The sequence below is a fragment of the Anneissia japonica genome, unplaced genomic scaffold, assembly GCF_011630105.1.
Source record: "Anneissia japonica isolate Jap-2015-1 unplaced genomic scaffold, ASM1163010v1 scaffold585_len4108843_cov191, whole genome shotgun sequence".
NCBI lineage: Eukaryota > Metazoa > Echinodermata > Crinoidea > Comatulida > Comatulidae > Anneissia > Anneissia japonica.
The window spans coordinates 263,154-273,531 of NW_022716829.1; the positions used below are offsets into that span (position 1 = coordinate 263,154).

At 32.8% G+C, this 10,378-nt stretch overlaps 1 protein-coding gene across 1 annotated transcript in view; it reads left to right on the forward strand.

The window, feature by feature from the left end:
• The window catches only part of LOC117110001 (syndecan-3-like), a 33,577-nt gene that overhangs the window by 4,019 nt on the left and 19,180 nt on the right, over positions 1 to 10,378 (forward strand). The window contains exon 2 of the mRNA XM_033252536.1: positions 9,687 to 9,861. Coding sequence (XP_033108427.1) covers positions 9,687 to 9,861 — 175 coding nt within the window. The remainder of the gene's footprint in view (positions 1 to 9,686; positions 9,862 to 10,378) is intronic.

Below are 10,378 nucleotides of genomic sequence, written 5' to 3' on the forward strand. Positions count from 1 at the left end.
GCATCATGCTTTAATGTACAGACGAGAGCCCCTATTGATCAGCTCACTGGCTTGCATTTTAGCTGCAAAGTTTATCCAGGCTGTTCAATATGATAAATTGATAAACATATAAAAAATATGATAACTCAATAAATAGGGATCTTAGTAAACTTTAGCAGTAGAATTTTTTTTAATTTTTTTTTTTTTTATTATTTTATTTTAGTTTACTGTAGATTGTATAGTGAACCTGCCTTTTGCCAATAATGATGATTTCGAATAAAAAAAATAAAGTTTTATTTTTGGACAAAGATAGCATCCCCGCCACCATGAAAAACTATGGAAATTTCAGAAAAAATTAAAAGTTTTCCTTTATTTTTATTATGCTCACTTCTACCTTGAAATCCAAAAATAAGATGTATATTTCTTCCTAATTATATAAATTTTAAGCATTCAACAATCCCATTATTACACTGTCTACTGTGCATTGACCACAAAATTTTATTTTTATTATCTCCTCCATCTGAATTTTTTTGGCAAAAACATTTGCTAAACATGAAAATAAAATTTTATTTTTATTTTTTTTCGCCCTCCTGACAATCTTTCAAGAAATAAGTTCGCGAAACAAGAAATGAAAAAGTCTTGCCATACTGTGTACATTCATAGATAAGGCAAGAAAATGTTATACCTTTTTTAGCGAAACCCATCGCTCGCCAATAATCATGATTTCAAATAAAAATAATAATTTTTTTTTTATTGGAAGTACTTCAGACTGCCAAATATCCACTAAAAAAAAAATAGTTCAATAGGATGAATTTGTCTGCAGTAATTAAAAAATCTTCATTTCCTCAAGAATTGGAAGTGTTTTTCAAAGAAAGGGTGCTATAAGTTCAATGACCAAGTTGTCACCTTGCGATTCCTACTGATCTTTCTTTCTCCAAAATATAGGAATTCTAGTATTTAGGCATTACTGTATGGTACATGCTGTACAGTACAGTATAACCAGAGAATTAATGATTCAAAGGGAACAGTGTAGACAGCAGTTAATGATGAAATGTACAGTATTTACATCAGGGTTGGGCATAAAAATCCGTCAGAGGGCCAAGGTGAGTTTTCGATTTAACCCAGAGGGCCACACTCAAACTCGATGTTTCCAGTGACCTTCCACAAAAACTTCCAAGAACTGCCTTTAGACCACTTTATTTTAAAAGTTTTAATGTTACTTTTTACATACAGTATGATCAGTGTCGGGCTGTGTTTTCTAACCAATGTTGCTTGACAGGCAGTACCACATAGGGTTTTTAATTCATTTTTATTTCAATCATTTTCAAAATGGCTGTCGGGCCGCATGCGTCTGCGGGTCGCACTTTGCCCACCTGTGTGATTTACATGAATTTACTTATTGTAGTTTCTTTCTTGATGTATTTCAGTCCCTTTTTTTTTTCTTTTTATTTCATTTTATTTATTTCCATGAAAGTTGCTTTAGATTGAAGTGAACTGAATAATCACTATCACTACTATACAGTATTTGGGGGGAGGGGGGAGAGATGGGTGGGCCAATCCCCTTTTGGAAAGAAAGAAAAAGAAATAATTGATAAACTTTAAATAAATATAAATTTAAAAATATTCAAATTTTTATGAAAAATACAAATGAATACAGTACAGCCCAGTGCAGTGATAGTGATAATGATTTTGTCAGTACCATTTTTTTAGATGGCAGTACCTACAGGTATTATAGTCTAATTCTTTGCTTTAGTATTGGCAATCTTTCATTCAAAAATAATTATTTGAGTACTGGTTTTCATTGGTGGTGTCTATTAAAATGTAATATTTGTAGGCGTAATATTTTATTGATGCCTTAGCTGATGCCTTAGGTGAGAAAGTTTATTCAGTTTGCATTATTCATGCTGTTCTGCATTGGTGAGTGCTGTACACTCAGTTGTTGGATTATGAATACTACTGTACATAGTACAGTACAGTATTGCTATAATGTACTTTAAGTAGAAATAACATAGCAGCAGAGATGCTGGTATTTAAGCTTTTAGAACCTCTGAAATTCTGAAATTCTGACAACAAAGGCCATTTCCTGTCGCCATTCAATCAAGAACGTTTAATCCACAAGATTCTAAAGTTCTTTAGTGTTACAGTACCTTTTCGACTGACCACCAAAAATTAAAATTTTCTTGCCTTTTTAGTTGATGCCAATTTTCTTTAGGTATGAGTGATATCACACCAATCATATCACCATTGCCAATAGTGCTATGCACTGTTTAATAGTTCAATTTGATGTTCACCATTGCCAATAGTGCTATGCACTGTTTAATAGTTCAATTTGATGTTTTTGTGCTTTAGTGTACGAATCATCACCTAAAAAGTCTGATGCTTTAATAGATTTCAAAGCACATAATGGAAAACTTGTAGCATGGGACCATTATCATGTTCTGATTTTATATCTAGCACATGTTTTGAGATAGTTTTCAGTCTCTCTAAAGCTTATTCTCTCTTATGCTGTGTAATATTAATAAGTGCTATATTTTCAATTATCATAACTCCTATTCATGTATATTCAGAGACCAAGGGCTTACAGTAATTCGAGCATGTCAATCTTAGGTCAAATCATACCATCTAGACAAAGTATACTATCACTGAAATACTTTATGAACTGATTTTAAAGCCCACTTACAAACTTTATTCTCTAGGCCTGTTGTCAAAGTCAAAAATAACTTTTTTTAATCTTAAACATACTCTAGATTCTTTTTCTCATTGTGGATTGTAGATTAATATGATCATGAATCGGTACAACAATCATCAACATTCCTATTGTGTACTGTTTACTCCTTGATTAATTTAAAAACAAAATTTTTTTGGTCCAAATTTTGAAACTTGTGGTCGCCCCAGACCAAAGGTTAAGAATTGGGGCTGTTGACTTAATAAATAAATAGGCTAAGCACTGCAGCGCTTATAATACATATTGGAGAGTTTGGTGTGGCATTTATTATAGAGTGAGGCCGAGGCTTATCTGGTTGCAACATTAATGTTATTAATTTTGTAAAAATAGTAATGAATTATTTGATTCTGGATGATACTAAACATCAATCAGGGAATTTACCAAAAAAGAAAAACTTTTGGTGTGCACTTTCACACACCCATCACAAAATCTGTAAACCTTGTTCCCTTTCATTTCATTTCATTTCTTTTGTCTAATTTAAACACACAAAACAGTTTAAAGCAAAAAAAAAAAAGTATACTAAAATACTGTCAAGTGGCTCTCCAAACCGAAAGAGAAACAGGAATAAAAAAGAAACATAAAATAGGAAAAATTACTCTAAAATTAATAAATTAAAATCAAAAAGCACAACAGATCAAAAAATAAAAGTAAAAAAAAAAAAAATAATCCAATCTGATCTATGAGAAACAATATTATAATTATATTAAACAGTTTAATTATTAAATGAATCGGATGTAGTCAATTTTACAGGACTGAGGAGGATGTTTGATTTAATGTATCATCTACAGTATTGATGTTTTATTATCATTGTTGTTGAAGCCAAAATTACTAAGTGGGTATTTTTATTCTTTGTTTACATACTAAGAATAAATACATCATACTGTACTTGAATTTACAAAGGTAGGTTATTCCCAAATATTAATTTTCCCATGATACATGTAGTACAGTACTGTACTTGATGTTGTAATTTATAAATAAATCTGATGTCACATTTTAAATAACTTAAATATTATTCAATAATTTATGAACAAAGTTACATTCATAACAGGTAAGGAAGATAAATTTATTCGGCATTAAAATGAAATCAGTAAAATTGTCTTCAAGACAAGTGCATTTTTCAAAGGTATACTTGTCCGGGGACAAGTGAAAAAATATGAAATTCATGCCTGGGTCTGTATAGAAAACTTGCTTTTCAGTGTTTGGTTTTTGTTTTGTTTGTTACAGTACGTACGCTGTTTTTCAGTGTTTATAAATTCAACTATATAATATAGCCATGTATATTTTTATCTGAAATAATCATTGCAACAGATTGTCGACATGTTTTGCATTTAAATATTCTCTTTTCTAAATCAAGAAATTAAAATCTTAGTTTGCATGTTTACTAGTAATGGTAGGTACAAGAAATGTTCTACAGTTACTTTAAACTGTACTGTTAGATCACAAGTACAGTAATTACTGATAACTAAAAGACTTCAAGAAATCGTTTATAGCCAAAGTGAATTCAGTGTTGTATTTACATAGATCCAGATTAGATTTCTCAAAGGATCTTCCTCTTTCACTTTCAAACAATCTTTGGATGATAATCATAACTTACGAATAATAAGTAATTATTAACAGTCAACTCTCCCAATACCGACCACCCAGAAAACTGGATTTCACACAAAACCGGTCGTTTTTTAAAGTCCCAAAATCATTCCTATTCTTACTGTATTAAAATACTTTCTGAAAACCGGATCTCCCAATTCAGAATTCCGGCCAAATTCTTAAGTCCGGAACAATAAAATTACCTTCTGAAAACCGGACGGCCAGTTTAAAACGATGATTTATTGACGAAATATGTTAAATAGATCATCGGAGACACATCGACTGACTCCAAATAACAACTATCAATCACAGAACAACACCATGCGTACGATCGTTAGTGTTGATCGTGTGACACGCCGATAGCGCATTAATCGTGTGACACGCCGATAGAGCATTTAAAAGTTAATTGTTTTAACCATCTATTATTTACGCTGGTTTTCATTGTTTAAAATAAAGAGAAAAATCAAACAGACTTGGCTTTTTGTTTTTAATAATGTGCTTTGTTTAAACTTGTGTCTTTGCTTTATTGACTTATGTTTTGATACATAATGGCTTTTCTTTTAATCATGTTTTGGGCTTTTCTTTTTATTAATTCGGTATCTGAATGCCCAGCACTAAAATTATGGATCAAAAGAAATCCAACAGTTTAAAAATCTTGCCCCATTGCGAATTTTCATCATTATCATTATGGCGAATTTATAAGAATAAATTCATAAGTTTTCATTATGTTTCTCATAATTAAAATACAATCGTACTGGTAATTAAGTTATGTTTTAAATTCATTTTCATTTGCAATAGATTTTATTTGTTTAATAAATTTATAAATTATGTTTCTCATAATTAAAATATAATCGTTCGTAAAATTTCATTGAGCAATAAGCCTAGATTTCATTTGTTTAATAAACTAATAAAAAAAAGTTCATGAGTGTGTTTTCTTTATTAAGGAACGTATCCTTTTCTCACACTTTGCATTCATTCTCACGCTAAGGCGAACCAAGCGGTCCCAACATAAGGCTATCGATTTCATAAAAACAATTGCGCATGACACTTTGACTGTCACCTCTGCCTGTTTTCTATTGGCTGATGCAGTTTAGGAGGCGCTGCATAAGTTAGCACTTATTTTAGCATTCAGTGACCCACCAAGGTTATGCCAGCGCCATCGAAAACCAATCAAGCGTGCAACCACGTTGAAGCGAAGCAGATTATGGCGATCGAACGAAAAATAAAACTGACACTTATTATAAATTACGATACACATTAAGTTGATTTGTGTAAATTTTTATTGATAATAGACTTCGACACAAAAAAATAGGTACGTACAACATAAATAATGTAAAAATAAAATAACACATGAATTTTAAAGACGTTCTCAGGTCAGTAGGCCTACACAGTACATGATGCAGTGTGGTGTACCTACGGTATCTGCTGTACCTTGCTAGGCCTAGGCTTATTATCGACTCAAGGTCGGGGAACCAAGGTAGGTAAACATGACGTTCTCTAAACCGGTCCGTCCGGAAAACCGGTCAAAGTGGACGGTCCGAAAGGTGGGTCGGTATTGGGAGACTGTATAAACGATACTCTTTCTTGTACACTGCTAACTGTTTAATGACTTGGTTCCATGTAAACTTGGAATAAAAAATAATTCTATTACTGATATTGATGTTCTTGTAGTATCATTTAAGAAAACGGTACATCAAAATATATTTTACAATTGCTCTTTCCCCTCCTAAAAAAGAGAGAGAAAATCAGATGGCATTCAGTGATACTTAGTATAAAAGTTATAGTTAGTAAGTTATTGGATACTGCATACTTTACCAAAAATACTGTATCATCTATTTAATTTTTTAAATTTTAAGTTTTTAATTGCAGTCTTATTATTAATAATATTTATTTGGACTTGAGTAAAACTTAAACAAAAACTGCTTATTAATCTCTGCGATATTGTAGTAAACAATAAACAATAGCGATTCAAATATACATTATTTACTAATAAAAAAGAGTTTTTAATCAACAAAGAATGAACAAAAATAAACATTAAACAATGATTGATAAATATTTTGTACAGTATACTGTAGGGAAGAGTACCTGTTAGTTTTATTATTGAAATAGAGGATAAATTAGTAATTGTCTCAAGTGCTATGAACTTTCAAAAATGGAAGAAAAACTCCAATGTCATAAACATTCTATCCAGTCTTAATTAACTGTATGAAAATTGGAGTTTTTTTCAACATCATGCAAAGCAATGATATCAAAAACTGCCTAATAGCTTCAACTACAGATTTGAGTATTGGATTTCAGATTGCAAAATTAAAACTTGGGGGATAAAAAAATGAATTAACACAGTAAACATTTATTTTTTTTTAAATGATCAGAGCTAAAAACCGATGGGGATGAGAAAAAAGTTTTTTTTTTTTTTGTTATTTGGCCTTATGTGGGGGTCAGTCGTTTATGCTGAATTTTTATCCATGAATGTAACAATGTAATATATTTGTATGCATACATTACTTACTGTAGATCTTGAACAATATATTTTCCCTACTGTTCTTTTATAAGTTTTATTTTATATTTTTGTCCTGCATATGATTTAAAGTGAATACTGTATACTGTGGAGTGCAGACTTGCTATACACAACTCATTAGATTGTATAGCAGTACATCATTATTCACCTCACATCTATATAGTTACTAGTGATTAGCATTATCTTTAACTTACAGCGCTTTGGGTATACGTACAAGCTAAGAACTGTTGATTATGATGCCTGTCATTTTGACAGATGGAAGTTAAGGTTGAATGGTGTTCGTGATATCGATTGGCCAAAGGATTGTTTCTGAACAGAGGGAAAAAACATGAATACTATACACTTTGGCTGTATACATTTAAATAAATGGTTTAGTAATGCTTGTCATAGGAAATAGGATTACAAGACCTTTTGGTAGAATTCTATCATGTTGATCCAAAGATTTCCTCAGCCATACTTTTATAAGCCATAAATTCTGGTAGTATTATATTGCTGTTTTGAAGATAACTAGTTTTTAGTCAGCCATCGTTTATGTTTTGTCAGTAGGCAGTAATAATTTTATGCAGATTGTGAATGTCTGTAATGACAAGTAGATAATATACCCTCTTTTGTTATGACCTTTATTTGACTTGTGATTTTAAATCCATGGCTTGCTGTTATAGTTCCACTGGCACATTCATACTAAAAGCATAGTAGCGCTTCTTCCTTCCCAACTCTTATTGGACAAATCCACCATTGTACTATTGCATCCTACACATGTCTGATGATTCAGGTGCTTTGGATGCTTCATTCATCATTTGTTGTTTCCATTTTTTACTCATAGAAAAAAGATTTAATTTTAAACAAAGTTTATGTTCCTTACATTCACCATTCCAATTACGATCGGAGGTCCGCCCGGAAAATTGCTAATATTTTCCAGTTCTTGAAAAGGTTTCCATGCGAAATGCATTGACCTGGCTTTGCCAGTTTCCTGTACACAAGCCAAACCAATTCACAATGGATAATCAATGGAAGAAACTAGGAGGTTAATGTAGTTGAAAGGCATACTAAGTAGCTACTGTAGGCTAACTGCACCTAGAGGACATGCAGCTGTGCTGAATGGAAGGCATACTCTGCTGTACATACCATGCCTTGTGATTGTGAAAGATGTACCAACAAAATTGAATTAAGATTTGTTATCTTTTCTTTAATCCTAAAACTACCAAGGGTTTTGGTAATCTTGTAAATAATTACTGCTTCCTCTGAAATAGAATAGTTGTTTTATTTAATCATTTAATAATGAAAATAGTTCTATTCTGAGTTAATTTTGTATAATAAATACATTAGTGTCTGAATCTCTTATGGTCTTTACAAGGGAAGTTTAATTAATTATGTTTGATTTAATTAAATAAGTCTTTTACTACGGGTGAGAAATTTTACAATGTTTCTTAGTTTTTAAACGATTAATCATGTTTACAGTGTTACTGATTTATGTAGGAAGAGATGCTGGGAAAAGAAAATTATTTTAATTGCTGTATCTGTGGTGTGGAATAATTATTAAGTATTGTACAAGGACAGACATTTCAGGATACTGTACTTATAAGAACTACCATTTTCAGTCATTTTTGCTTAAAATAATTTTGCATTAGTATAATAGTAGAAAGTATAATTGTGTAGTGAGTAAGCTGAAGGTTAAACAGTAGGTTATATGCCACAACTATTTACAGATTCCTACTGTATGTATTTGATGATGGTTTTTTCTTATGATTTATCTGTTGTAAGAACCAAATACTTAACAAACTAGAAGTACCAATTAATCTTTACCGGAAACCATGAAACAAACTAAATGATGGGTGAAAAGATGTCAAATCAACCTTAAAAGTAGCTCACTGAATAGACTTGTGTCTGCTTTTAAATATTACCATGTTTAATTCTCCATGTAATACTGTACAGTACAATGGTTATTTGACAAAATAGTTTGATATTGTTGTAAATGGCCTTGACTGCCTGCTGTACTGTACCTCCATGAGTTCATCATCACAATTTGCCTTTCTATTTGTTCTGTAATTTTTCTTTGTCTTCTTCTCTATGATAGGATAAGAATATTTTTGGTGGGAATCAAATCAAGGATACCGTAACCCATGAAGCCCGAAAGCTTGTTTCCAGTGGGGTCCTGGTGGTGAATTGGGTAGTACAGTATACCTAGAGACAATCCCCCTACTCTTTTCCAAATAGTGTACTGCGTACCTTAACATGCACATGGGCCATATTGCACATGGGACCAACAGATTAAATGTCTCATTAGAAAGACAGTGCACTATCGTAACTTGTAAGTCAGCCCTCCAGCTGAAACACAAGGAGAGCAGCGATGGGAATTGAACCGGGAATCTAGAAATCTCCACGGTTCAGCCGCACACACAGTGGCTAACACCAGTTTAGCCGAGTGAGCTAAGCTGTTCTCTTGGATACAGTATTCATTTGGCAGCTGATGATAATGTTCGTTTGAAATTTATGTGGGACTACAACATTTTCTTAAGCTCTGTTCACATTCTCAAGTTTTATTTGACAAAATAAAACTGTTGTATGCCCATATATAGTCATTATGTGGCTATATTAAGTATGGTCATGATATAAAGTAATGTCATCATGACCATACTTAATGAGAATACAGACAAAAAACTAAAATTGCACTTTGGCTCTTTTCAGGATACATCTTAAAATTCCTTCAAAGCAACGTTTTACCAGAAAAGTGCAATTGCATAAAAGTATGTGTCCTGCGTATAGTTCCAACTGATCATCTTTAAATAATTACTGTATGCTATATTTTTTCCAAAAACAGAAAACATGGCTCTAGCAAATCTTTCCAAAATTAATTCTGTTTTGTTTCTTTTCCTACCACAGGTAACATCCAAAAGAGTAAAAAATACATTTTCACGGGAGCCAGATGAAGACCATCGGCCTGTAAAGGACATAATGGACATTATAAACACAGATGAAGAAAATGAAGAGGGAAGCGGAGTAATTCCCATTGAGGGCAGTGGTACACCACCATCAGTCACTGGATCAGGTGACCAAGGTAATTGAATGAACTAATACATTTTTCAGTTGGTAGTTGTTGGGGTCTATGTTGGGTCCATTTACAGTGGTACTTGCACCCAGGGATGTCACCAGCTTTTTGAAGTGCCGGTCGGCGATCATTTCGCGTTTTCCCGGCGGTGGGGATTGAGCCCCCCCCCCCCCATTTTCCCAGGGGTGGGGGGGTCGCCGTATTTGTGAAAGCTCTTAAAACCAAAAGGCCTAAGAAAGTCGAGCAGGCCTAGGCCCAAGGCTAGCTGACACGATTTTTTTTTGGCTAGGCCCAGGTAGGCCTAGGCCAGAATTTGAGGAATGCAACAAAACAGATGAAGATGAGACTTACCGTAGGCCTAATTATATTAAATAGTTGACATGCTTTGTTTTAGATTAAAAAATAATAATGAACAAATCCCGGCGACAAAGCGTCGATCCAACTGTACCCAGCCGCATTGTTTGCTGTAATTTCACATGTTTGACGATTACCACGATGAATGTGTATGTCACTGATTCATGTGAAC